The following is a 26,941-nucleotide window of genomic DNA, read 5'->3' as shown; positions in this document are numbered from 1 at the left end:
TTCACTTTCGCTTAGCGAAGGCTGGCAGAGCCCCAGGTCCTTCGGTTCGTAGCAAAACAAAGACGCTTCCCGACGACCATCACTGTGCTCATGCGACGAACCGACGTGGTTGCGGCATTCTTGTTCAGTCGCCGCGCTTCTGGGACCCCTTGACGACTCCGGCGAATTTTTGCTCCTGAGTCTACCCGCCGACAAGATTGATGGATGCAATGCCCCGCGGCAAAATCTACTTTGGCCTGCGTCATTTGTGCCTCCTGATCCCAAGGCCGTCCGTCATCCAAACGACACGAACACGTTACCATGTTGGAGAAGCGGCAGACCAAGGAAAATTGAGACACCGACTCACTGGACTGCCGTGTGCGACTTTTTGGGGTCGAATAGAGCAATGACTCAACACGATGTTAAAGACGTACGCTAACATTGCACAGAAAAATGTTTATCGGTGGGTTGAACTGGGAAACCACAGATCGTGAGTGATTGCCCGGGCTGCTTGTCTTTTTCAATCGCTGACGGCTTGCAGAGTCTCTGAGAGAGTATTTTTCGCAGTTCGGAGAGGTTTCCGAATGCACCGTGATGCGTGATGGCGCCACTGGTCGTTCCCGCGGCTTTGGCTTCCTCACCTTCAGAGATCCGAAGACGGTCAACACGGTCATGGTCAAGGAGCACTATCTGGACGGGAAGATTGTGAGTGCTAAGCCCTCGCAAGTGGAGCGCGTACTGATTGATTCAGATTGACCCAAAGAGAGCCATCCCTCGCGAAGAGCAGGAAAAGACTGCCAAAATCTTCGTTGGTGGTGTCAGCGAAGAGACAACAAGCGACGAATTCAGGGACTTCTTTGAACAATTCGGCAAAGTTGTCGACTCGACTCTCATGCATGACAAGGTTACGGGCCGGTCTCGTAGATTCGGTTTCGTCACGTTCGACGGCGAGGCGGCTGTGAATGCCTGTCTCCAGAAATCCCTCCAAATCAACGGCAAGCCCATTGAGGTCAAAAAGGCGCAGCCGCGAGGCAATCTCAAAGATGTGGACGACGACAATGACTCCAAGTTTGGTCGCAGCCGATTCAGTCCTCGCGACGGCGGATTCCACAATCAGCAAGCGCAGCAACAAACTGGCGAAGTTAATGAAGGCCTCACCTCTACGCAGGCGGCAAGGTTTATCCACACATTACTCCGCGGTGGTTCAACCCAAGGGTCCATGTCGATGGTTGGGGGTCAGGCGCCAGTAAACCCGTCGATGCAGCAGTGGTTCCTTGCCATGATGGCGCAGCAAGGCGGATCCTCCCAGCCCATGTCTCCTATGGCTGGTGGCATGAACCCAATGATGAGCCAATTCCAGATGACACCGCAGCAAATGCAGCAGATGCAACAGATGCAGCAGATGACACCGCAGCAAATGCAGCAGCTGCAACAGATGCAGCAGATGCAGCAGCAGCAAATGCAGCAACAACAGCAGATGCCACAGCAGCAGATGCAGCAGCAACAGATGCAGCAGACGGGCATGGGCGGCGGATTCCAAGGCGCTCCCAGCGGCCCTGCCATAATGGCAGGTGCCGGCCGTCCCGCCTACAACGCCCAGGACCAACTCGCCTTCGAACAGAACAAGTACGAGCAGCAGCAGGCCCGCCGCATGGTCTACGGCGGCCAGGGCTACAACCAAGGCGGCCCCACGAGCTGGGAGGGCATGTACGACGACGTGCCGCAGCCCAACATGCCTCCGACCGGCCCTCAAGGCGGCGTCCGTGGCAACTTTGGCGGTCGAGGAGGCTTCGGACCGTACCGCGGTGGCATGGGACGCGGCGGCTCTCAGAGCCCGGCGGCGCCAGCGCAGCCGAGCAACGCTCCCGCCAACGCGCCGACGGGCCCCAAGAACGCGGGCAAGCCCGGCGCAAACTACCGTGGTGGTGGAAGAGGAGGCCACAGGGGATACCACCCTTACATGAGGAACTGATCTAGGGCAGATGTCTGGTGGTCGAGTGGAGTGGTGGCTTTTCTCAACAGCGTCTGCTGCTCTTTCCCCGCTCTTCTCTCCCTCTCCTTCTGACCAACATGGCGAGGGGTGGATGGACGGATGGAGAGACCAAAATCGATTTTTGTCGGGATTTTTGCTCAGCCCGCGGGGGATCGCTTAGATTTTCCTTGTTCGTGGTGAACCCCCGTACTTTTGCTCCTTCTTTCATGGGTTCATCATCAGTCTTTGAATGCCTCCCGGCCCCAAAACACAAAACCAAACGATCCATGATGCTTTTCTTCGCTTGTTGCTCCTTTGCACCCGGAGGCCCTTTGTTTGCTGCTGCTGCTGCTGCTGGCGTGGGAGTATCGATCGGTATTTCGAGCGTTTTTCCTTAATCCACACAGACCTCTTGATTGAAATATGGATCCATGTCCTCCTGCCGCCTCTTGATTTTGTTGTGGTGAGATTGTCTGCAGTAGCTATGTTACTGAACCCCCCTTTTCAGCTTCTGGATCTGACCCCCGTAACCTTTGAGCGGACGTGGCATCAAGGTTCGGAATCACGTGGGTCAATCTGAACTCCTCCTTTCTACCAGTTCAAAGCTGACGTCTGCCAGGATTGTTTACCACTTTCTGCTTCCTGCATCGAGTACTAAAGCTCATTTGGCGCGAGAAGTGCCCACTGGCACTTGCGGTATTTCATGGCGCAAATCGGCAGGGAGCAGCAGACTGGTAAAGCGGACTCGCAAAACTGGAGAACGCATGGATGTGGCGAAGTTCCGTCCAATCACGAGCGTGTTTTCCTGGTTCCATCCAATGGGGATTTCGCAGCGCGTAGCCGCGCAGGTAGGCCGCATCAACAGAATGACATCCGCGGCTTCTAATCACTTCAACATCCTGGTTGAAGTCCACAGTCGGCTAATTATTCAACTGTGATTCAACATTGCGCCACGTGTCACTCTGCCTCGTCATCCAATGCTTTCGAGCTCGATAAGCGCGCTTCAAACGCGATTGGGCGAGCGCAACCACCATTGCGGGGTCCCAAAAGAGTGGAGGCCAGATCGATAGTCGTATTTAGGACCTATGAATTGCGCGTTACCGTCAAGTCGTTTTGAAAGCTGTCTATCAATATTTTCAAAGAAGTCCAGTTGCTCTTGGTGTGCAGCCAATCGTCCGGGCTCACGAGACCACCAAATCCCCTTGTTTTTCTATCTGTTTCCACTGCAAGTAGCCACTAATTGCGCCATTTATTCCCCTGGATCTGTTGTTTCTACCACTTTTCAAGCACGGTAAGCACGAAGAAAGGCCTTGAAACATGTCTCTGATATTTTGAATGTATACAGCCCTGTACATTTGTGAGGACTGGCATTGAAGTCTTCCCGAGCATACCGCACCCAAGCAATGCAACAGTCTGCATAGTGTTTTTCGCTTGTTGTCAATGGGATTTACCAAAAACAAACGAGCCGAGGACCCGGCGACACAGTTATCAAATTCATTTGATCGTCTCTCTGTCAAAAGCCCCAACAGCTCCCAAGGCCGAAGGACGCAGAGCTCTGGGTCACTTGATCAACTTTCACTTGCACGCTCAAAACGGACCCAAGATGTCAAAACGCTGCCCTGTCAAATCTGCGACCGCATGTCGGTCGTCCTGGGGGTTCCTCCGCTGTGGGAAGACCGCAGTTATCTGAGCTACGCAGAGAAAGAAGATATCTTTCATGGACGCGGTTGTTCATACTCCCACAGGGCTCGAAGCGACACATTGTGCTCCTTCTGCACGCATCTTCGACTTGGGCATCTTTTTGAGTGCCCGCAGTATTTCGAAGAAATTATCATCTGGGTTCCACCAGAAATCAGTCTCGAACTAGGCTGCGCATTTTGCCGGTATAGATCGTCCTTTCAGAATCTTAAAGCTTATGAAGATTCTTTCGACGATCCTCGGTGGCTTTATCATCCTAAGCCAAATGCATCAAGCAATGACTTTATTCGTTTAACACGCAAGCCAAACGAGATGAGGAATGGAACCGCTGATCTTGGAACAATCGACTTCATTCTGGATGGTAAACCTCAAACTACGGTCTCCACCAGAGACGTGGACATATCTACCAAATTTGTGCCGCGAAAAGCCCAGGACTGGACTTCAATCAAATTAAAAATTGCTCAGTGCCACTACACCCACGGCCCCTGCAAAGAAAAAAGCTGCGAGTCCACGTATAAAGACTTCCGAGTCATTGACATCGATACAATGCAGTTGGTCGTAGCGGACTCAAGCTGTCATTTCGCCGCCTTGAGCTACGTGTGGGGAAACGTCAAAGATTCAAAAAAGCTGAAAGCCTCCATGTCCAACATTTCGCTCTTGATGAAACCAGGAGCCCTCGTACCTGATGAGTTGCCCAAGACCATCAGCGATGCCATTCAAGTCTGTAAAGAGCTGGAAATACGATACCTATGGGTCGATCGTCTTTGCATTATTCAAGACAGTCAGGAGGATATGGATTCTCAAATTCATGCGATGGGCAGCGTATTTGGCTCGGCACACATCGTTCTTGTTGCATTGGTTGACAACATGGATTCTGGAATTCCGGGCATCTCCTCTACCCGAAAACCCCGGTCCCTGGATGTCGATGGCCTCACGATCGCAAAAACCATGTGGACAACTCCCTGGCACTTGGCTTTCGAGAAACTTTCGTCCATTTGGCAGTCGCGTGCGTGGACATATCAGGAGGCCGCACTAGCTCGAAGGATTCTGTACCTCGGAAATGGACCTGCATTTCTCAGGTGCAGAGTTTACGCAAGCCAAGACTTTGTCAGTTTAGAGCTTTTTCCAAAAATGTACGACTTTGTACAGCCGCAGTTGAGTGAGCACGAAGCTCTACAGGAATGGTTTTTCCATTTGACGAGATACACCAAAAGAAAGCTCAGTGTGCCCACGGACATTTACAATGCCTTCATTGGCATTTCAAATTGTTTTTATGGTCCAAATTCTCTTCACTACGGACATCCGAAGAACGATTTCGAGAACAGCTTGGCTTTCGCCGCAACCAAGAGGACTCCATCTAGGCTCCGCTTGTTCCCTCAGGGGTTGCCAAAGAACCTTCAACTCCCCAGTTGGTCATGGGCCTCGACCGACGGAGTGGTTTTCTCTGTCCCATTAAACAACAATTGCCGACCTCTAATTACTTGGGCTGCAAACAATGACAAGGACGTTGAGCGGTTTGAGTGCATCGCAAATCGCAGAAGTAGGAGAATATCAGCTTTGGAGCATGCGTGGACGAAGGGAGTTATCAACTACGACTCGTTTTCCGGCGCAATCCAACGCTGTGACTTGGCTCGCGAACTCGAGAGGCCCGAAATAATTTGGGACAAGATTCTGGAACTTCTTTGTGTGAAAGAGCCCGAGCGCGTCTCGCGCAATCTCTCCAAAGAACTTTTTGATGACATCCCATTGAAGGAAAACAAATCGTATTTCTTGAAACCCGGTACTCTTCTCGGCAGAGGGCAAATTGCTTTTCTGCGCCCGAGCCGAAGCCGACGCGCTCTCCTCAATTTAAGGGACTGTGAGCTTTTGCTGAAATCACATGACGACCTTACCATAGGGTATTTGAACGGAGGGACGCCCTTCTTCGACAGCGACTTACTACCGCGATTGCAATATGAAGCGCCAATCGAATTGGTTGCGATCCTGGCTGATCAGGAAGTGAGGGAACTATCCTTCCATTTGAGGTTCCAGATGTTTGGCGATCAAACTTTTCAACAAAAGGAAAAGTTGGAACAAATTTGGTCAGATCGATCGCTTGACCTGACCTTCTGCGACCGGAAGCAAGAACCCCTTCCCGTTGTGCCGATTGTCCATGTGATGGCTATCGGTTGGCGAGGACCTATTGCCATCAAGATTGGAATAGGATGGGTGTTGCTGACCGCGTGGCTGAAGGCCAAAAGGGAGATCAAGACGATTCTTCTGCAGTAGTTCCAGGTCAATGAAGTGTGTCATTGTCCTACAATGAAGTCTTCAAGTCAGCTTTGTTGCATAATCAACAGTCTTGCGCACCAGTAGACACATCGTCGCCGAGCAAGCGAGCTATGCGCCGTGCCACATAGAGAATGGAAGACATGTTTGAGGCTTTGGGGGGCATGTCATGTGGGGGAGCAAGGCGCGTGGACCTCTGCCAGGGAAGAGAGCATTCGAAATTTCGGCATCACGACAAATCTTTTGGAGAGACTCGCAGCATTCGTTATATGCGCCCATACCTTGTGCGCCATGTATCCGTATCTAACAAAGAGCAGTCAGCCCACTTTAGTGTATCCAAGCACCACCGCGATTTTCAGTCGTTGCCCGCCAGCGCCCAGAACGCCATGCAGGTATCGTCGCCGCTTCATTCCTCGGCACAAGGTAGGTAGCTGTGTGGAAAAGGGAAGGACGAAGCCTGCCATGCATGATGTGACCCACGCTATCCGATATCCCAACCCTACATGAAATCCAAAGGCAGTCGAGCTTTGGTTTGACGAAAGCTACTTCAGCAGCAGCAGTACTATAGCAGAGATTCCTCCATCAACTAGAATCAAGCCTCGTCGTCAATCTTGACCTTCTTCGCGCCCGCATCCGCCGCGGCTCCCTCAACGTCATCTGTTTTCCTCTTCAAGCCAGCATCGTCCTTCTTCGAGGCGGCGGCGGCGCTTTCGGCAGCGCTGATGCTGGTGCTGCTGGCACCTCCGTTCGCGTCAGCGGCCGCCGGCTTCTTGCGCTTGATGAGGCCGGAAATGTCGCTGGCGCCCTTGAGCTTGCCTTCGAGCTCTTTGCGCTCCTGTTCTGAGGGCTGGCCGAGCAGCTCGCTCAGCACGCCGGCGATGGGGTTGCTGGCATCGAGACCTGGGGCACTGCCGGCGGCGTTGTTGCTCGGCGCGCTGAGCGAGATGGCGGGGGCGCGCAGTTCGGCGAGCTGGAAAGGGGCACGTTAGTTATTTTGTTTGGCGTGTGGTGTGTGAAGAGGGAAAAATGGCTGCTTACTCGGTCTTCCATCTCTTTGACCATCTCCTGAACGTCGCGCATCCGTTGCTCGAGGTCAGCAACCTGCTCGGGAGTCGCGGTTGGAAGTTCGGCTTCGGTCTTGGTGATGCGCAGATTGCACGACGCAATGGCCTTCTCCATTTGGGCTGCGGCATCGGCGCGCATGTCCTCGTCGACTTTGGCGTCCTTGGGGTTCACCTTGCCGCCTAGAAGGGTGTCAGCTGCGTACTTTGAAATGGGCGGCAGAGCGGTTGTACCATTGGCTTCGGCTTGCGCCTGCGCCTTGCGGACCTCTGTCATGGAGCCAAACTCGAGAGCCAGCGAAAGCATGTAGTGGCCTTCAGCAATGACGGTATTCTCCTCGGGATACAGCTTTTGCTTGATTTCGAGGGCGGCGCGGAAGTCGCTGACGGCTTCGACAAAGTTTTCGTTTTCCAGGCCAATCTCGGCCTGCAAGTGACGCGTCTCTGCCAGCTTCTCGAGCACCTTGCGCTCTTCGGGATCCAGATCATGCGCCGGGGCCTTGCCTTTGCCCTTGTCGTCCGTCGTGTCTCGCGCGCCGGATTGCAGGACCTCGAGTTGCTTCTCCAGCGAGCAGCGCGCCATTTCGAGGATTTCGTAGGCGTTCGAAAAGTCGTCTTCCTCCTCGAACGCTTCGGCTGCAGCCTCGTCGTCTTCCTCGTCCGAGTCCGTATCCCAGTTCTCGTCGCCGGTGATTTGGAAAAACGGCTTGTTTTGCACCGTCTGGTCCCTGGCTTCTGCTTTGTTCTCCTCGACCGCTTCTTCTGTAGGCTCCTGCTCGCCGCTGGACAGCACTTCTTTTCCCTTGCCACTGCCGTTTTGCTCCTGCTTCTTGCTCTTCTTTGCAGTCTTTTCCTCGCCGGCGACTCTACCACCGAGCACGTCGCTCTTTGCGACAGCGACCTTGTATAGACATCGGCCGTAACGGAAGTAGAGGTCGGCATTCTCGGGTGCCATTTCGCCATTCAGGTGAGACTGGACCTCGGTGGCCTTGGAGTACAGGTCGGCGGCGTCATCGTAGTTCTTGAGGCTGTACTGCAGCTCGGCGGCGGCGAGAAGTTCAGACAGCTTCTCCAGCGTCAAGTCGGCCTCGTCGCGGACGGTTTCGAGGGTCGCCATTGTGTCGCGAGTCAATTTGGACGGGATTGACGGATGCTGGAGGCTGTGAAGTTGGTTTGTGGTGGAGGTTGTTGGGATGGTGCGAGGCGGCGGAGGTGTTTGTCGTTGAGCTGAAGGGAAACTCGAGCCGAAACGAAACGCGCGCGCGACAAGTCGCGGGTGGACGCGTCTTCCCAGGCGCGCTCGCTCAACCACACCTCTTCACCTCTCCACCACAACCACCGAAATGGCCTTTTTGAATCGCAGACCCGGCGATAAAACCTCCAAATTAGCTCCCGACCTCATTCCATCATCCTCACCAGCGTTTGCGACTCCACCGACTCACCCCGCGCGCGCTTTGCGCACGGCGCCTGTCCCTGCGCCGCCGTCTCTGAAGCCGACCGTCTTGCCCATTGTTCTCCCACCGGCTTCCCTCAGACCACTGGCCTTTCGAACTTTTACCAAGAAGCACAACCTCACTATTTCGTCATCGGCGCTCGCAGCCCTCGCAACGTTTGTCGGGCGACATTGCGGCTCGGGATGGAGAGAAGAAGGGCTGGCAGAAAGGGTTCTGGAAGAAGTAGCAAGAGCATGGAAGAAAGGCAGTGGCAGCGTCATCGTCCAAGGTGATGATGTTCTCCTCAAAAACATCCTAAAGACTTTGGAAGGTTGCATGGTCGGCGGCCGCGTTGTGCAAGGGAAAACTCCGTCGCTTTCAAGAGACAGTAGCTTCAAATTCGGTGCCAATGGAGGAGACCCGGGGGCAATACCAACATTGGACAAACAAGACAGCTTTGGAATGAACGGTCTCAGTGTGGGCGAGGAGGACGGAGAGGATGAGAGCAGAGATCCGCGCGACTGGGTAAAGGTGGTGGGCGCATTTGAGCAACCAAAGATGGTCTACAACATCATGAAAAAGCACTTTGATAGGTGGGCCATTCCTCTTTTACGCGCCTCGAAATCTACTAACAGCCCAAGGTCAACGGCCAAGCCGTCTTTTTTTCCACCGCCCTCTACCAAGACAGACTTGTTTCGCCAACGATATCACATCATCCACCAGCGCCTGTTGCGGAACGAATCTTTTGCAACTCCCTCCTTTGCTGGCAACAGAATGTCATCTCTCCACCGCACAAACACTGGCTCAACATCTGCAACGAACAAAATCACCCCCATCTCCAACCTCCTTGGCCGGCATGGCACCACCCACCTCCTGCTGGGACTGCTCACAGTCTCGCCAACCGGGACGCTGGCCCTTTCAGATCTCTCCGGCAGCATTGCACTGGACATTACTCATGCGCGCCCCATCCCTGACGACGGCGCATGGTACTCGCCTGGAATGATTGTTCTCGTAGATGGCACGTACGAGGAAGACTACAGCAACCCTCACGCTGGATCAGCCAACTCGCTTGGTGCCACTGGCGGCATTGGCGGCACAATCGGGGGCAAATTCATTGGCTTCACAATGGGCCATCCTCCGCCCGAGAAGCGCTCACTCACGCTAGGAACCCCGGAGACCAATGTCGCAGACGCCGGGGCGAGCGCTGCGGTTGGTCCTGCATTTGGCTGGACCGATTTCCTTGGCTTGGGATCCGAACGAGCGACTGGTGCTCGAATGCGCAGGATCCAGACGCGTCTCCTCGGATCTGAGTCGCCCACGGCAAATCACACCAAAATCGTCATCGCCGCAGACGTCAATCTGGACAATCCTCAGACCTTTACAGCGCTCCGCACCTTGCTTTCTACATACGAGGCCACGCCTGTCACTGAGTACCCGCTTGCCATGGTCTTTATTGGCAACTTTGTTTCGAGCGCCGCCATGGCGGGCGTTCCGGGTCATGGTAGCATAGAGTACAAGGAGCACTTCAACGCGCTGGCGTCGGTGCTCTCAGACTACCCGCAGCTGATAGCCAGGACCAGTCTGGTGTTTTTGCCTGGCGACAATGACGCCTGGCCCAGCTCCTTCTCGTCGGGCGCGGCCTGCCCTTTGCCACGGAAGAGCGTCCCCGACGTCTTCACCAGCCGCATCAAACGCGTGGTGGCAGAAGCAAACCGCGAAGTTGGCAACTCGGACAAGCGCAGGGAAGGCGACGTCGTCTGGGCGAGCAATCCCAGCCGCCTGACGTGGTTCGGCGTGCAAGGCGAAATGGTGCTGTTCCGCGACGACGTGACGAGCCGGCTGCGACGCAGCGCGATCCGCTTCAAGAAGCCCGAGGACGAGGATGCTGATGACGACGACGAAGATGTGGATATGGAGGAAGAGGCACGGCGGCGGCGCAACAGCCGCGAAGCCACCGTCGCGTCCGTCCTGCTCGACGACGACAACGACACCACCGCACCGGCCGATTCGATGGACGTGGAGCAACGACCAGAAGACGCTTCACACGACGCACTCACCCACCGGCCCAAACCACCAGCACCACAACATCAGCCACCCGCCGGACCGTCGTCTCTCGACTCGGACACGCAGCTCGCGCGCGCGCTGACGCGCACCATCATCTCGCAGTCGCACCTGTCGCCGTTCCCGCTGCACGTGCGCCCGCTGCACTGGGACTTTGCGCACACGCTGGGCATCTACCCGCTGCCGACGGCGCTGGTGCTGGCCGACAGGGACGCGCCCAGCTTCGCGCTCAAGTACATGGGCTGTGCCGTCATGAATCCGGGGAGCATTACGGACGGCCGCCGCGGCGAGCGGTGTCGCTGGGTCGAGTATTGTGTAAGGGAGGCGAAGGGCAGGGTCAGGGTCGTGGATTGAAGATCGATGTGTCGAGGTAGCATTTATTGATATTGGTTCGGCTGCACTGACTCTTGCAGTTTCTTGAACGCCTTCAGCCTTGCAGTAGTCTAAACAATAGGATCAGGTCATTGGTCTCTCATGTGGCCCCCAAAAAAGAGATCTCATAGCACTGGCTTTCCCGAGCTGCGGAAATCCCGAAACAGCGATTTCGTCACACTCGCAAGCCTCGAGCCTCCAGGAAATACGTCAGCTGTGCGACAATGAACCCTGTCCCTGTGCTGACTGCAGCGACAATCTGCGCCAGCAAATGACGCCAAGAGGGGCTGATGCTATCGGACAGCAAATCTTTCACGGTCGAGAAATGAAACATCTCTCTGTCAATGTTGACGCCCTCGCTCACTTCGTCCATCGTTCACCGCTGCCAATCCGACTGTGTCTGTTGATGCAGTAGCAAAGTCAGGATGAGTGGGATCCGACCAGCCGTTTCTATCGCACAAGGCGGCGGATCCAGTACCAAGAGCAGGTTTGGCCTCCAAAATCAAAAGCTGCTACTTGTATCAAAATAACTAATATCTGGCATTCTGAAGGCAGCGGAGCATATTTGAGCAAGAGGTTGACAAGTATGCGGATCGTATAATGGAGAAAGATGAGATGAAAAAGTTCCTGGATGAACTCAACAACAGTATCCAAGACGGGACACCTACTTCAGATTCAGTCGCCGCGATGGTAGCCGACGAAGAGCGCAAAGCAACAGGGCGCCGTTCGCGAAAGGCCCTAGCTCGATTAGGGCTTCCCGTTGTAAGAATTCTGCACGGGTACTATAATGTGATTGATACCATGATCCAAGCGGACCCAACGCCAGGTGCTGTAATCTGGGGATGCTTGAAGATACTCATCAATGTGTGTATGAGCTATCTTTAAGATGGCGGTTCAATGATGCTGAAAATATTCCAGAGTGCACATCGAGTTGCAAATCTTCTGGAATCGTTCAGGTATAGCATTCAGGACATTGAGTTCCAAATGGCGCGAATCAAGATCTTCGAAAACCTGTTTGCCGACTCTGAGACGATGAAGAGACTGCTGCAGGCCTCTTGTATCAACATCCTCAAGCTCTGTTGCCTAATTTGGAGAGACTGCAGAAGACACAGTACAGTAGCAATCTCAGATCTACCGCTGGAATGCTGAAACACATTCTAGCATTTTCTCTTTTACTCCGAGGCCTCAACCCTTCATCTAATCAAGAGTATGAGGAGGTCACCTCGGCTATTAGAGAAGACACGTTCAGGCTGGAATACGCAGGCGGTTGGAGAGATAAGCAGAGAGCCGAACCGTATCGGAAGCAAGCATCATACCACAACACACGAGACTGGCTTGGGGTCCAGACCGGTCGGGACCAAATCGCATTCGCGCAAATTCCAGTCGATGCCTGGGGCTGGATTTTCCAAACGCCCGAATTCAAAGACTGGACCGCGGAACGTACAAGTCATCCCATCCTCTGGCTCACAGCCAACTTGGGCGCCGGGAAATCGGTGCTCTGCTACCAAGTCGTCCAGAGGATGAGGGATTCATCGCCAGACACAGCAGTTGCACAGTATTTCTACCGCTTTAACGAACCTGCGACAGCACTCGAAACTCTGCAGACTATTGCCCGACAACTCCTCGATCAATTTTGGACAATGACGAAAGATATCCCTGACTGTGTTCGTGCAATTGCCGATACACCACCAAACAGCGAAGAACGTGTATTTGACATGATTGAAGCTATTCTGGACTCAGGGACATCAGTGACCTATATTTTCATCGACGGGGTTGACGAGGATATTGCCGAGGGACGGTCTCATTCTCACTCGAGTCTCCAAATTCTTGCGAAACTTGTCAGGTTGACACTTGAACAGCCTAGTAGCAAACTGAGACTTTGGGTGTCAAGTCAATTTCGAGATGTTATCATGGAAACCATGAAACCGCATCTTCACATCCGACTGATGGAGCAAAATGGAGTGGCGCTCCAGTCGTTCTTCGACCGACAGCGTCCAAGACTGGACCATTTGGGACTCGCACAAGACGAGCTCGAGGCCCTTGTCCGACGTCTGGCTGACAGAGCCAAGGGAAACTTCCTTTGGGCAAGTCTGATGATCAATGATCTCTCAGACTGTATGAGCCCTCGGGATGCCCGCCAACTCATAGAGAGAAGCCAGCAATGGAGCCTCGATGACCACTACCGCAATCTCGCCAGTCGAACACCTTTGAGACACCGACGTCTCACAAGGTTCGTTTTGAACCGTATATCTTTGCTCTTTTTCAAGCTTACATATCCGACAGTGAAATCCTCTCCGTCGTGTGCTTCGCGAGGCGCCGAGTCTCGATTGACGAGCTTCGAGACGCCCTCTGTATGATGCATAGCCCTGGTTCGAAGGAACTTGATGCCAAGCCGAGTTCCTGGATTCTCAAAAGGCTTTTCCCTCCGTTTGTCGTAACTGAAGGTATTGGAGATGATGACTCGGAATCTTGCGAGCTGTTCCATGCCACTGTCAAGAATTTCCTGGAGGCTCATCCTGATGTCCTTGCTGAGGGGACGTCATTCAACGAGTCTTTGATCACTCAACACCAACTCGCCGAAGTCTGCATTCGGTATCTGCTCGATTCAAGGCTAGAGGGGCCGGTCGAGTATTCTCAGGGGCAATGGAAGTTATCAAGCGGTACACCAATCGAACCGGACGGATTCCTCCGTTATTCGGCCAAATACTGGAATGAACATGTCGATGCCGTGGAGCCGACACCGAGACTAGGAGAGCTTGTCACACGGCTTCTTTTCTCTCCAAACTACCAGACCTTGCTCCAACTCCAACATTTGTTCGTCGATCGCCACTTTTCGGATTTTACCAGACGTGGATGGCTCGATCATGTACTATCTTTGGATGGAATCAACGATCCACCACCGGCCCCTTTTGTTCGAAAAGTGTTTCCCGACTGGTTTGCCCCAAAAGATGCCAAGGTCCATGGGTTCCCAGTAAGGCTAAATTATCACGACTTCATCGACGAGTGGTCCCACTATCTCAAGTGTGGATGTTGCGAGAACCCCGATTGCCTCAGATGGCAGTTTGCTGGTGAGGTCGATCGCTGTTTCTTTGGCGCTCTGGGCCCCAACAATTTCATGTCGCGGCTTCGGAGCCGATATGTCAGTTTCCAGCTCAGCAGCATGGATCCGATGGCCATCCAGAATACCCGGCGCTCCTACCTTGGTCATTCCAGTCCATGCGAAATTGCACACGTCGTACAATTTGTGTAAGTCTTCGGGGTCAATGTACACTGGCTCCATGGATGGTGTAGCAACCACCCACTGACATTTGTGACGCAGTGCGCTTACCGCCAACCATATGCCGCGCTTTGTCTGCGAAACGTGGAATCTCAAAAGCATGGAGATGCCGACGCTCCGCAAAAGGCAGTTTCTTGAGGTCGGGGAACAATCACACTGGGAACTCTACTTCAAACTAGTAGATGGCGACCTTGAACCTAAATTTGTGCAAGCAAGTCCAGTCGCTTTTTCGGGGGATGGGAACGCCTTGCGCATTGGATCTTCAATCTTCGTGCGTGACCTTGAGGACTTCGTCTGCCTTCAGACAGGTCCAGACGAGAAGGACTGTTTGCCCGCGTATTTTGAAGACTTTATGGCCGGCCAAGGCATCGTGGTCGTTGCGAGTCGAGGCATCAGTATCCCTGCTGATTGCCAGGACGACATCATCACCGGAGACACGCTGGAACATTTGGGGTTTCCAGACGAAGAATACTTTGGCCCTGAAGGCTCCTGGAACCCTGCGGAAACGTGGGAACCGTACTTTGCATCCAACAACGACGATATGAAGGAAGGAACAGAGCACGCGGCGGACTCTGAAAAGTTTGCCTTTCCAGAAAGCCAGAGACCAAAAAGTACCACGGCGTTCATTCAGGTGTACTCAAACACAGGTTCCGACATTCAAAGCCTTTTCAGCCTTGAGCACCTTCCGGACATGGCCCTATTCGAATCTCCACCAGTCTTCCATCCTCAATCCAGTCTGATCGCATGGCCTCTTGGACCGAGCTCGATCGCATTCCTGGATTACCGGGAACAAAGGCATATGCTGCTCAAGATTCGGGTCTCAGAGGGCAGTTGGAGAATCTTCACCAAGTGCCAATTTTCGGTTGACGGACATTACCTGCACGTTGCCACTCTCGAAGCCAGCCGCGCGTGGTTTGACAGGCAGAGCGCCGCCGGTGCGGCGCCACTGGGGTTGAAGCTGTTCGTGTCAACCTACCGCCTCGGCACTGGAGAGGCTTCCGAGGACTTTGCGGTCGAACACATACATCGCTCTGCACTTGAACTCGGAGAATGGGGCTCCCTGTCGATCGCAAGCTTGCCATTCACCCTCACTTGGACGCCCGAGTATCTCTACGTCGCTCGGAGCGCCAAAGTGGTGCTAGTCCACCGTGTGCCTCTGCTACCGCAGACCGGAGCATGCACAGAGCAACAACAGGGATCTGGGTCACCCGGATCCTCTTCAATGTCCTCAATGCCAACCTTCAGTGACGACGGAGCCGAGTTCATGCAGACTCGAGACATCGTCTTCCTGCCATCGTCAGCTTCGAGGCGGAGCGTCCGTTTCTTTCCCGGGTCTACAAGCGCCGCAGCAAAAGTTTTGATTGGTTCAGTTCTCCGGAAATCCGCGCGAGTGGCAGGTTCAGTCTCTCAACATAACCGCGATGAGGAGCAGATACATGATGAGTCAAATCCGATTCATTTGGAGCCCAAGCACGGAAGGCTGCACGTGTCGTTGCCAATTGGAGTGCACCTACAAGAGGATGATGACTTGGGCGGTTGGATTCCACCGTGGTCGGCGCGGTACAAGGATTGGGCGCGAGACGTGGGACGGCTCGGCAGAAGGCGCGGGGGGCTGGTTGAGGTGTTTGACCGGGACGACGACTGTGACCTGGTCATACCTCTGTCGGAGTTCCGCCGATAATTGATAAAGACGAAGACAAAGAATAGGACAAAGTAGAAGGAGGTGCGTTGGATTTTGGGGAGTAATGGGAAGCACCTCCATGACAAATTCACTTCCCCCTTTTCCCTCTCTGCGCCTACACGGCTGTTCTGTTGCACGACCACCACGGAGCGAAACACCACGATAAACCTCCCAAGTCAATCACGCTCCGATGACTGGGGGATGTGGAGATGGCTGTCAGGCATTCATTACTTGAAAATTCAGGCGTCGCAGACATGCATGTTTATCTTTCAGACTCATGGGAATGAAAACAAAAGCCGATTCAATTCTCGACTCGCCATCCAGTCAACTCCACTCCTACTCCTCCTCCCCAACATCGCGGCCACCCCCAGTCAACCGCCCAACATCCTCCACCGACCTGCCAGCGAGGCGCGCAACGGCGGGCGAGACGGGATTCAAGCTGCGAAGCGTCAAGCCAGCAGCAGCCTGGCCGACGGCGACGGCGTCGTCGATGCGCGCGCCGCCCGCCAGCGCCGCCACCAGCACGCCCATGAAGGTGTCGCCGGCGCCGTTGACACTCTTCTTGCCCTCGCCGCTGACGAGCGCCGGCGGGGGGAACAGGCGCATGTAGACGCCGCCGAGCAGGTCGCGCGCCTCCTTGGCGTTGTGCGAGGTGGCGACGTTGCCCGAGCGGGCGACGACGTACGGCGCGGCGGCGGGGTCGGCCAGGCGGGCGTCGTCGGCGCGCAGGAGCTGCGCCAGCAGCACGCCCTGCTCGCCCAGCGTGATGGCGAGGGTGGGCATGTACGGCAGCAGCTGCATGGCCTGCTGCGGCACGCCCTTGGCCACCAGCTCGCTGCTCGTCGCGTGCCGCAGAATGTTGCTGCCCGAGCCTTGCGGCAGGTTCATGGCGTTGACGACGGCCCAGTGCTCCTTTGTGTTGAGGAAGCCCTCATTCTCCGCCGTCTTCCACATTTGCTCGAGCTCGAGCGCGTTTGGCGTTGCGAGGTCGACCAGGGGGCGGGGGAAGACGTCGGTTTTCCTGCCGGCTTGGGAAAGGCCGGTGAAGAATCGCGAGCTTTTTTCCCCCGACACTGGCTCCAAGGCCGTGAGGATGTTGTGAGTTGGATGGGATTTGGCGACAAGTAGCCAGCCGAGGAGCGTCTTTTTGAACCAATTGCAGTCCACGACGAACCAGGACGGAGGCTGGTCGCGCAGCCCGTGGTTGAACGTGTCAAGGTCATGGCTAAAGTCTGTCAGTATCTCCATGTCGGCCATTGCGAAATGCAGGTCCTTGAGTGCATCATTGATGGCAACGTATTGCGCGGTCGTTTCGCGGCCGATTACGGATACGCCGTCTGTTGGCATTCCTTGCTTCTTCATTGCAGTGAGCGCCGTCTGGCCCATGAGATCGTTTCCAACGGCACTGACAAGGCGCACTTGTTTGCCGTAGTAGTGGGCTGCAAGGGCAACATTGTGGCCGACGCCGCCAACATTTTGGCGTATCTTTGCCATGTTTGAAGTGCCTCTGTACGGATGGGAGTCCTTCGCTCCTGAGCGCGGAATGTAATCGCACGTAGTATCGATTGCCAGACTTCCTGCTACGACAATGTCTGGCTGGACGACGGGTGTAGGTTTTGGCACAGACTGGCGGGGACTGCTTTGGGAAAGACGCTCGCTGGAGGAGCTGGGCTCAACACTTCTAGTATCAGAAATCGACATGACGTCTTCCATGAATCCATTTGTCTGAACAAATTTCGTCACCTTCCTAGAAATCCCTAAGCCCACGCCTCATCAGCATTCTGAGGGCAAACCTACGACTTGTCGGCTCCGTTCCCACTGCCACTCGTGCTATCGAGCTCCATCTGCAGCAGGTTCTTGGCAACCAGGGTTGCTCGGGCGACGTTGGACGAAATGAGAGCTTCGTTTGCTTTGAGGCTTTTGCCTTGAGTAAGTTCCAGGATCTTGGCCAGGACAAACGGCGTATTCTTGGCCCCAGAAATGCCGAGTCGATACGACTCGTCAACGGCGTCCTTGATGATGGCACTGATTTCTTGGAGAGGAATCTCTGCCTCAGAAGGGATCGGGTTCGCGAGTAACATTCCGGAACTCAACCCCATCGAGTGCTGGGCATCTGTTCCCCTGGTTAGCATTGAAGGGGCGATATGCTTTGAGGAATTGCTCACGTATCATTGCTGCAGCATGTTGCTCGTCACGGACTACCTGAGGAGAATTGCTACCACTATCCCGAGACCAGAACCCGGGGAAATCAACGGGGCCATTTCGTCCATCGGCAAAAGTGCCAACGGCAACGCCTTGTGTTTCGAGATACTCGAGCGTGCGTGGAATATCGAGGAAGCTCTTGCAGCCGCTGCTAATGACGGTGACTGGTGTTCTACCGAGCTCAGTCAGGTCGGCCGAAATGTCGAGGGTGTTTTCGCCATCACGATGGACACCGCCCAGACCGCCCGTCGCAAAGACCTTGATGCCAGCCAGGTGGGCCAGAACCATGGTTCCTGCAATGGTCGTGCCGCCGACGAATTGCTGGTCGGGGCCGAGGAAGCGGGAGCCGCAGGCGTAGGCCAGGTCTCGACGGGAGATTTTGAGCGTCTCCTTTTTTCCGGCTGATTGGGAAAGCCTGATCAGTTCTTCTGGGTCCATGCCGACCCGAGCTACGCCATCGACGATGCCCACGGTTGCAGGGACGCCGCCGCCCATGCGGACAATGCTTTCCAGGCGCGAGGAAAGAGCCACATTTTCCGGGTACGGGAAGCCTGGGCATATGAGTAGAATTCCAGAGATTTGGTGTTTCTTGCTGACCGTGGGTGTAGATTGCAGTTTCCAGGGCTATGACGGGCTTTTTGGTGGCACCATGGAGAGCCTCTTGGACTTCCTCCGAGACTTGCAGGACAGAATTCAGCGACGTCCTGGAGGGCTTGACGAAGACGCTCACGTGTCTCCGACAGGCGGGTACCCTGCGGAAAGCAGAGCGAGCAGAGGCCATGGCAAGCATTTTGGAGGACAAGTCTTGAGAGACTGTCAGAAGGCTGTCATCTTCATGGTCGTGTAAGCAGAGATAAGATGGATGGAGTGGTGTTGAGTCGGGCGGTGGCACAATCATGGCAGCTGCAGGGATGTGAGCTTGGGCCAGGTCGGCCAAGCGAACACGTCTCCGGGACGCATCATCACTTCACCACCTCAACACCAGACAGCTATCCCACACCAATGCTGGACCTGGTGTCAATCTGTTCAGTATGAGGTCGCTTCCACTCCTTTTCGGCTGGTTTGCCGCTGCCTCGGCCGCCTACAATGGCTCCGACCCGCTGCTCTCCAAGCAGATCCTCCCCGCCTTCAAGCCTCCCCAGGTCTTCCGCAACACCAACCTCGTCCGCAATGTGAATCTGGAAAAGGGATACCCGCGCGAGACCATCAATGTTGTCGTCGAAAACATTGCGGATAAGCCGCAAGACGAATACTACGTCCCCTTTACGTCGAGCGTCATTGCAAGAGTAGGAGGCTTTGAGGTCCGGGACAAGAAGGAACCTGAGAAGCCTGCGTTTGAAGCCGAGATTGTCGAGTTTGATCCCGCTTCCCAGAGGTATGCTCGCCACTGTGGAATGCAAATGTGACGCTAACAACGAGCCAGCTCTGTCGAGTTCTACCGCATCAAGCTGCCGCAGCCCCTCAAGCCGTCTGAGCAACAAACCCTCAGCATCTCGTACAGCGTTCTGTCCGTCCTCGAGCCCCTGCCCGCCTACATTGAGCAGCGCGACAAGCAATACGTGCAATATGCCTTTAGCGCCTACGCGCCGTCGGCCTACACGACGCAAAAGCAAAAGACCAAGCTCAAGTTCCCCACGGCCGACGTGACCGACTACACGACGCTGCCGTCGCCCAACGCCGACAAGACCGAGGACCCGACGCGGCAGGGCACCAGCTTCACGTACGGGCCGTACGAGGACATTCCGGCGGGCGTCGAGGAGCCCGTCAGCGTGCGCTACGAATTCACGAAGCCCCTCACGCACGCAAAGCGCCTCGAGCGCGACGTCGAAGTCAGCCACTGGGGCGGCAACGTGGCGGTCGAGGAGCGGTACTGGCTGACGAACCGCGGCGCGCAGCTCAAGAACCACTTCAGCCGGGTCCAGTGGCAGATGACCATGTACGCGAACCCGCCGACGAGCGCGCTGCGCGAGCTGCGCATGCCGCTCGACGCGGGCTCCGTCGACGCCTACTTCACCGACGACATTGGCAACGTGTCGACGTCGCGCTTCCGCACCACGGACCGCAGCTCCCAGCTCGACATCCGCCCCCGCTACCCCGTCTTTGGCGGCTGGAACTACAGCTTCCGCGTCGGCTGGAACGGCGACTTGGGCCGCTACCTGCGCAAGCTGGCGACGGGCGACGGCTTCGCCCTCAAGGTGCCCTTTCTCGAGGGCCCCAAGTCGGCCGAGGGCCTCGAGTACGAGCGCGTCGAGGTGCGCGTCGTGCTGCCCGAGGGCGCAAAGTATGGCTGGCCAATCTCATCTTTCCACTCCCGTGGACACGGCTGATTGATCAACAGGAACGTCCGCTTCGAGACAACCGTCCCCCTCATTGCAAACGAAACGGCGCTCCACCGCACCTTTATGGACACGGTGGGCCGCACGACGCTCAAGCTGACGGCCGTCAACCTGAACGACGAGTGGCGCGGCCGCGACCTGATTGTGCGTTGATTCCCCCCATCATCCTCGTCCCCTCCCCCGTGCTAACAACTACTCGCCAACACAGGTCACCTACGACTACCCGTACCTCGAGGGCTTCCGCAAGCCGCTGACCATCACGGCGGCCTTCGTGGCCGTCTTCGCCGCCTGGTGGGCCCTCGGCCTCGTCGACACGAGCATTGGCGCGCGGCAAAAGGTACAGGCGTAGAGCATCGTGTTGTATGGGGGGAAGAGAAAAAGTATTAGTCGTTAAGATAGAAAGGACATTGCAACTGTGAATGTGAATTTTTTTTGTTTGTTTCAAAATATACAAGACCTCTAACTGTGATATCATATCATCACCTCTCCCTCACAATCGCCCGCGCCCTCTGCCTCTCGCCCCTCTCCAACACCCACGGCACACCCCCCGCCTCCGCCACTCCCCCCTCGGCCTCGCGCTCACACTCGTCCCACTCCTCCTCCTCCATGCCGACCACGAGCACCAGCTGCTTGCACCGCGCAAACTGCTCCCTGAGCCCGTACCCGGCGCCGGCATTGCCGACCGCCACGGCCGCGCTGACCACGGCCTCGACGTCGCGCTCCAGGCGCGCGGCGCCCAGCGCGTTGACGCGGCCGTAGAGCCCCCAGATGCGCTTTTCGAGGGCGCGCGCGAGGTAGGCGAGCGAGGAGGCGAGGAGGGCGTCGAAGTTGCGGGGGGTGGTGATGCGGCGGAGGGGGCGCATGAGGGCGGTCCAGGAGCGGGCGAAGCGCGTGCGGACGGCGTCGTCGGCCAGGTTGGCGAGGTCGGCGAGTTCGCCGCCGGGGGGCGGAGGGGTGGAGGAGGAAAAGGACTGCGTGAAGGCTGCCGTGGCCGAGGTGGAGGAGGACGCGGGCAGCGTGGTTGGGTCGGCCGAGGCGGCGTCCTCGGCGCGCTGCGAGAGGGCCGCCATGTCGGCCGCGGTGAGCGCGTAGTCCAGGTCGCGGAAGGCGTCGGCGAGGAGCGGGCGCAGGCGGGGCTTTGTGATTTGGTGGAAGGCGACGCCGATGCCGTCGCTCAGGAGCTCGGCGGTTTTGGACGTGATGGACGCGGTCGTGGTCGTCAGGAGCGTCGACATGTGGGCGGCGTCTTGGGAAAAGGGGAAGAGGTCGTCGAGGGGCGAGTGGTGGGAGGTGGATGAGACGTGCGACGACACGATGCGCTTGATGTAGTCGCTCGCGACGTCCAGGTTGTTGAGTAGCACGAGGAACGCGATGATCTTGTCTTCGGGCGGCATGCCGCCCTGTATCGCCGCCTTGGGGTACACGTCGTCGCGCAGCTTGCGCTGGATCATGCCGACAAAGTCGGAGCCCAGCACGCGGCCAATGGTCGGCACGACGCTCGACACGACGCCCTTTTGCGAGGTCGAAAGGGCCCGCTGCAGCACCTGGTTGACTATGTACATGACGTCGTCGACGGCCGACGTGACAAACGGCGGACTCGAGCCAATGGGCTTGTTTGGGTTGAGCGTCAGGTCGCTGGGGAACTCGTCGAGCTGGAACGCCTTTTCGACGGAGCGGCGGAAGAAAAAGGTCGTCATGACGTTGAAAGGCTCGAGCAGCGTTCCGTGTACCTTTTTCGCCAGGTTGCTCGACGCCAAAAAGTCGGGCATGGTGAGGACAGGCGGGTCGTCGTCTGATCCAAGGGGCTGCAGCGGCTTAGTCGAGGACCTTTTTATATAGACAACTTACTGCAGTCGTCGAGGACTTTATGTAGTGACAACTTACTGCAGTCTTTGTGGCGAGGAACCTAGTGTACAGGGACCAGCGGCCCAGCATCACGGCCGTCTCGCTCAGGAGACCATCCACCTCCTTCATGTCGACGCCCTCATCTTCGGTCGACATGCGCTCTCGCTGTGCCGGCGAAGCCGAACGCGGAGTGCCGCCAGCCGGAGCAGGTAGGAAGCTCTGCACGAGAAAAGAAAAGGCGTACGACTTGATGTCGGTCAACTTTCTATCAATATTGCGCTCATCGCGCCACGTGTCGAGGATGATGCCGCCTTGGACGTCTGCCTCCATTTGCAACCTCTCAATAACCTTGCCCATCATTCCGACGCCGTAATGCCGCTCGACCAGAGGCTCATGGCCGTCGACTATCTGCGCAATGTGCTCAAACAGCTTGGTCAAGGCACTGGCGTAGAAGAAGCCGTCGCGAGGTCCAGACGCCGTGTTGAGGTTCGCCCGAGCTCTTGAAGATACGCCGTGGCACACATAGCGGCCGTACGCATCCAATCCGACATCCGACCTCCCAATCAAGGGAAACAGCTTGAAGAAGCGCGTCACGCCGGTGCCGTCGCCCTCCTTGGCCGCCTTTTCAAACTCGCGCAGGAACAGCCCGCACAGCGATTCGGCCGCATTGTCCAGCGTCACCCGCGGTGGATCAGGGACCTCGGCCGTGGGGACGATTTCCTCGGCGAAGCTGCCATTGACCACGTCGGCGGGGATCTCGGAGGCACGGTTGAGGTAGCTGGCGGCCGTCTCCCAGTCCTGCGGCGCTCCCATTGAGCCGTGGACGCCCAGCACACAAGCCTTGAGCTCAGCGACCTGCTCAACCACCTCGAGCGTTGCCCTGACGTTGGCCTGCTCATTGTCGAGCTTCTTGACGGCGCTGGATATGCGATTGGCGGTCGAGGCGGCGTCGGATAGCATGCCATTGCTGATTGAGCGCGTGTTGACGACTTGCGAGCCAAGGTGAGCGCGGAGTAGATCCAGGCGGCCGAGTTCGCGGGAGAGGTCTTCTTGCGAGGCAATGAGGTCGTTTAGACGGGCGGTGACGGCGGCATCTTGGCGGTTGAGGTGCTGCAGAGTAGCGTGGATTTCGGCGACAGAGGTGGCCTGGTAAATGTCATGATGGTGGTAGTGGTCGTGGTCGTGGCCATCGAGGGCGGGGAGAGGGTGGTGGGCCATTCGGCGAGGCGACGTGGAGGAGAAGTGAGCTGGAGGTGGTTGCTAGGGCGAGATGAGTTGCTAGTGGGAGTGCAAGGGACCACGACCAACGATGTCATGGTTAAATCAACCAACCACAGCAAAATTGCTCCCACCACCACCCACGAACATCCCTAAGGCTGACCAGCTCCTTTTTCTGCGCCGACTCTCCTCATTCGCCTGCTTTGAACGAGTACAAAATTCCAAGCCCCGCCGCCTCACCCTCGCACTCGCCAGCTCGTATTCGACCTCCCCGTCTCCGCCCTCCACGCAAGCGCCCGCCCAGCCTTCTCCTCAAAAACACCAAACGTGCTAAACACGCGCCCAAGTTTTGTCCAGCCGTCCTCTCTTGCCTACAAACACTCGAATTTGCGTACTACTGCCGCGCTACCTTTTTCGTCCCTGAACTCGACCGCCTCGAACCTGCGACTCTGCGGCCCGCTCCAGCCTCCGCAATCACTCCCGCCGTGTGAAACACCAGGCACGACCCCGTCTAATGCCACCGCCGCGGCTCTAAATAAGACGTCCTTTTTTTCTGTCGCCTCGTTGAATCTTTTTCGTTGCGCTCCATGATACCCCTCTGATTCCGCCCTCGCACTCGTCCATTCTCCCGCAAGGCGCCCGCTGCGCCTCACCCCGTCTCATCTCACACCATGGACCTCTCCTACGAGGCAGGCCACAGTCTCTATGCGCGCAGCGGCGTATCCTCCGGCAGCGGCGAGAGCCGCCCCGCCGTCTACAAGGTCATCGGCATCATCCTCGCCATCTCGTCGGGTCTGTTTATCGGCATATCGTTTGTTTTGAAGAAAAAGGGCCTGCTGCGCGCAAACGAAAAATACAACGAGGTCGCCGGCGAGGGCTACGGCTACCTCCGCAACTGGATGTGGTGGACCGGCATGACGTTGATGATTATCGGCGAGGTCTGCAATTTCGTTGCATATGCCTTTGTCGACGCCATCTTGGTCACCCCCATGGGCGCCCTGTCAGTCGTCGTGACGGCGATCCTGTCTGCCATATTCCTCAAGGAGCGCCTGAGCTTCGTCGGCAAGGTGGGCTGCTTCAACTGCATCGTGGGATCCGTCGTCATTGTCATCAATGCGCCCGAGCAGTCGGCCGTCGCCACGATCCAGGACATGAAGAAGCTCGTCATAGCCCCCGGGTTTCTTTCGTACGCCGGAGTCGTCATTGTCGGTTGCACCGCCGTTGCCATATGGGTTGCGCCGAGGTGGGGGAAAAAGACCATGATGGTCTACATTAGCATTTGCAGCATGATTGGAGGTCTGTCCGTGGTTGCGACCCAGGGTCTCGGAGCCGCCATTGTGGCCCAGATTGGCGGGACGCCCCAGTTCAACCAGTGGTTCCTCTACGTCCTCTTCGTTTTTGTCGTCGCGACTCTTTTGACCGAGATTATTTATTTGAATGTAAGTTTTTGCCCAAATTCACAGGACACGCTAACAAGACACAGAAAGCGCTCAATCTTTTCAACGCCGCCCTCGTCACGCCAACTTACTACGTCTTCTTCACCTCCTCCACCATTGTTACTTCGGCGATTCTTTTCCAGGGCTTCAAGGGCACCGCCTCGACCATTTCAACCGTCATCATGGGTTTCCTCCAAATCTGCTCCGGCGTCATTCTCCTCCAGCTGTCCAAGTCTGCCAAGGACGTGCCGGACGCCGCAGTGTTCAAGGGCGACTTGGACCAGGTGCGCACCGTGGCCGAGCAAGAGGAGCCCGAGTACGAGCCCAGAGCAGACACGCTCCGCGGCAGCGCGTCCATCATCCGCACGTTTTCACAGGCGCGTCAGAAGCGCGAGGCCGTCGAGGCAAAAACTCTGCATTCCGAGTACTTGCGTCCGATTGGCGAGTTTGAGAGCATCGAGTGGGACGGCCTGCGGCGGCGGCGGACCGTCGTCTCGTCGGGCGGGCACTCGATTGAGAGGAGAAAGACTGTCCACCCTCCGTTGGGCATGTCGCAGTTCCCAGCCCCCGACAGCGACGACGGGACCGACTCTGAGAGCGAAGTCCACCCGGGATTCTTCTCGCGGCTGAGCATGCGGAGGAAGCGGCCGGCATCACAACCGCATCATTCGTCGACGCACCCCGTCCCCCTCGAGAGCATCGCCGTGGGCGTCAAGTCAGAGGACTCGGACGTGCCGCCCGTCCCGCCGCTCCCTCACAAAACATCGGCCCACGACTTCGCCGCCCACGACGGCAGCGCCGACTCCCCTCACGTCTACGGCCTGCCGCCCGGCCTGCGCGACGACGACGACACCGCCTACCACAGCATCGGCCCCGGCGGCGGCCACCTGCAATGGGCATCCAACACCAGCAAATCCCCCCACCTCGAACCCCCGCGGCCGCCGCCGCACGCCATTAACCCATCTTCCGGCGGCAAGCGCCAATTCTCGTTCCAAAACCCCTTCTCCCGCCACTCGGACAGCGCACAACGTCCCACTTCTCCCCCCGAGCGCCCCATGTCTGCGCGCTCCGGGCTCTCCTTTTCCGGGCGCAACTTTATATCATTGGGCGGCCACAGGCGCGGCCATTCCAACACGTCGAATCCCTCGGCCACGCCGGCCACCGAGGAGGAGCGCCTCGGCCTCGTCAAGGGCGACAGCCAGACACTATTAGGTGGCGGTGGTGGGCGTCATCACAGCACTCCTAGCGGGCAGCAGCAGCACCACAACGGCGGCGGCGCCTCCGACTCCTCCGACCTCGACCCCCTCGACGAAACCGACGACAGCTTCTACGACTTCTCCGAGCCGCCGGGCTACTCGATCGCGGGCGCCGGCTTTGCTGCTGCGCCGCGGGACATCCGCGTCCCGGCGCCCGGCGTGCCGAGTGGTGCGTTGCATGGAGGAGGGGGTGGAGCAGGGAGTGGGGCGAGTGGGAGTGCGGGGGGTAGTCCAAAGGCGTTTGGCGCGGTGAGGAAGGTGGACACGGATGACAGCGACGCGGTTTTTGAGAGGGGGGAGAAGGGCAAGTTTTGAGGCGTGAGATTTGAGTTTTGATGTGTGTGATGATGGAAGTGATGGATAGCCCGGGGCATGCATGGATGTGGTTGGAGTTGTTTTTGACTGCTTGATCAAGGGCTTGGGCTGTTTGGCATGGGAAGTCTAGGTGTAGGCGTCAGTGCGTGAGTGGAGTTGTTGGCTGGGGCTGTACATACACATTCCTCTTTTTCTTTTCCTTTTCCAGCGGCATCAGGGGGGAGCACGCGACTGGAGTGAGTCAGTAAGCACATATATATCATCAGGCCGAATAAAAAAGAGTAAAAGAGGAAATGCCGCCCCCACGTTAACTAAACCCCTAAAATTAAGGCACAGCCCTAGCCATATACACGCATACAATTGCCGCCGATGTTACAGCACTCTAAGGCCCGTAAGGCTCTCCACCGAGGGTGCTAACCTGTAGTTATAGTCGCTTATAAAGAACAGCAGATAAAGGTAGGTAGTATATGTAGTTACAGGGAGGGAGGGGGTTTTGGAGCAAGTAAGTAGTATAAGAAAGGGATGCTATAC

At 56.6% G+C, this 26,941-nt stretch overlaps 9 protein-coding genes across 9 annotated transcripts; 6 read left to right on the top strand and 3 right to left on the bottom strand.

Annotated features, from left to right (window-relative positions):
* Positions 1–203: 203 nt before the first annotated feature.
* BKA78DRAFT_47114 (uncharacterized protein) lies at positions 204–1,973 on the top strand. Its single transcript, XM_066893243.1, has 3 exons — positions 204–469; positions 521–684; positions 731–1,973. The coding sequence occupies exons 1-3, from the start codon at positions 433–435 to the stop codon at positions 1,949–1,951; spliced, it is 1,422 nt and encodes a 473-aa protein (XP_066740130.1). The 5' UTR covers positions 204–432; the 3' UTR covers positions 1,952–1,973.
* A 2,138-nt stretch (positions 1,974–4,111) lies between these two features.
* On the top strand, positions 4,112–4,504 carry BKA78DRAFT_237584 (heterokaryon incompatibility protein-domain-containing protein; the record flags this gene model as incomplete). The annotated part of the gene is made up of 1 exon (XM_066883871.1): positions 4,112–4,504. A coding segment is annotated over one exon (393 nt), but the record flags the coding sequence as incomplete, so codon positions are not given.
* Positions 4,505–6,158: 1,654 nt separating this feature from the next.
* Positions 6,159–8,179, bottom strand: BKA78DRAFT_383341 (uncharacterized protein). The gene is made up of 3 exons (XM_066893062.1): positions 7,213–8,179; positions 6,956–7,161; positions 6,159–6,887 (listed from the first exon to the last, which is right to left on the bottom strand). The coding sequence occupies exons 1-3, from the start codon at positions 8,093–8,095 to the stop codon at positions 6,510–6,512; spliced, it is 1,467 nt and encodes a 488-aa protein (XP_066740128.1). The 5' UTR covers positions 8,096–8,179; the 3' UTR covers positions 6,159–6,509.
* An 803-nt stretch (positions 8,180–8,982) lies between these two features.
* Positions 8,983–10,947, top strand: BKA78DRAFT_325966 (DNA polymerase alpha/epsilon subunit B-domain-containing protein; the record flags this gene model as incomplete). The annotated part of the gene is made up of 1 exon (XM_066889402.1): positions 8,983–10,947. A coding segment is annotated over one exon (1,844 nt), but the record flags the coding sequence as incomplete, so codon positions are not given.
* A 497-nt stretch (positions 10,948–11,444) lies between these two features.
* On the top strand, positions 11,445–15,802 carry BKA78DRAFT_299707 (uncharacterized protein; the record flags this gene model as incomplete). The annotated part of the gene is made up of 5 exons (XM_066887094.1): positions 11,445–11,708; positions 11,763–11,955; positions 12,006–13,074; positions 13,128–14,090; positions 14,164–15,802. 5 exons carry the CDS (start codon positions 11,445–11,447, stop codon positions 15,800–15,802), a joined length of 4,128 nt encoding a protein of 1,375 aa, XP_066740126.1.
* A 685-nt stretch (positions 15,803–16,487) lies between these two features.
* Positions 16,488–18,905, bottom strand: BKA78DRAFT_273796 (Indigoidine synthase A like protein-domain-containing protein; the record flags this gene model as incomplete). Its single annotated transcript, XM_066885546.1, has 4 exons — positions 16,488–17,549; positions 17,600–17,915; positions 17,968–18,555; positions 18,602–18,905. Coding segments are annotated over 4 exons (2,265 nt in total), but the record flags the coding sequence as incomplete, so codon positions are not given.
* A 26-nt stretch (positions 18,906–18,931) lies between these two features.
* BKA78DRAFT_325959 (Ribophorin I) lies at positions 18,932–20,787 on the top strand. The gene is made up of 4 exons (XM_066889401.1): positions 18,932–19,379; positions 19,428–20,285; positions 20,343–20,484; positions 20,549–20,787. Exons 1-4 carry the CDS (start codon positions 19,036–19,038, stop codon positions 20,687–20,689), a joined length of 1,485 nt encoding a protein of 494 aa, XP_066740124.1. The 5' UTR covers positions 18,932–19,035; the 3' UTR covers positions 20,690–20,787.
* Positions 20,788–20,819: 32 nt separating this feature from the next.
* BKA78DRAFT_356847 (COG4 transport protein-domain-containing protein) lies at positions 20,820–23,403 on the bottom strand (the record flags this gene model as incomplete). The annotated part of the gene is made up of 2 exons (XM_066892122.1): positions 20,820–22,145; positions 22,225–23,403. The coding sequence occupies 2 exons, from the start codon at positions 23,401–23,403 to the stop codon at positions 20,820–20,822; spliced, it is 2,505 nt and encodes an 834-aa protein (XP_066740123.1).
* A 671-nt stretch (positions 23,404–24,074) lies between these two features.
* Positions 24,075–26,410, top strand: BKA78DRAFT_299703 (magnesium transporter NIPA-domain-containing protein; the record flags this gene model as incomplete). The annotated part of the gene is made up of 2 exons (XM_066887093.1): positions 24,075–24,842; positions 24,887–26,410. 2 exons carry the CDS (start codon positions 24,075–24,077, stop codon positions 26,408–26,410), a joined length of 2,292 nt encoding a protein of 763 aa, XP_066740122.1.
* Between the last annotated feature and the right edge of the window lie 531 nt (positions 26,411–26,941).

Source organism: Phyllosticta capitalensis (assembly GCF_038381095.1).
Source record: "Phyllosticta capitalensis strain CBS 128856 chromosome Unknown BKA78scaffold_11, whole genome shotgun sequence".
In the NCBI taxonomy this organism is placed as follows: Eukaryota; Fungi; Ascomycota; class Dothideomycetes; order Botryosphaeriales; family Phyllostictaceae; genus Phyllosticta; species Phyllosticta capitalensis.
Note: the sequence above shows the minus strand (reverse complement) of the source record. Positions and strands in the feature narration are given on the sequence as shown.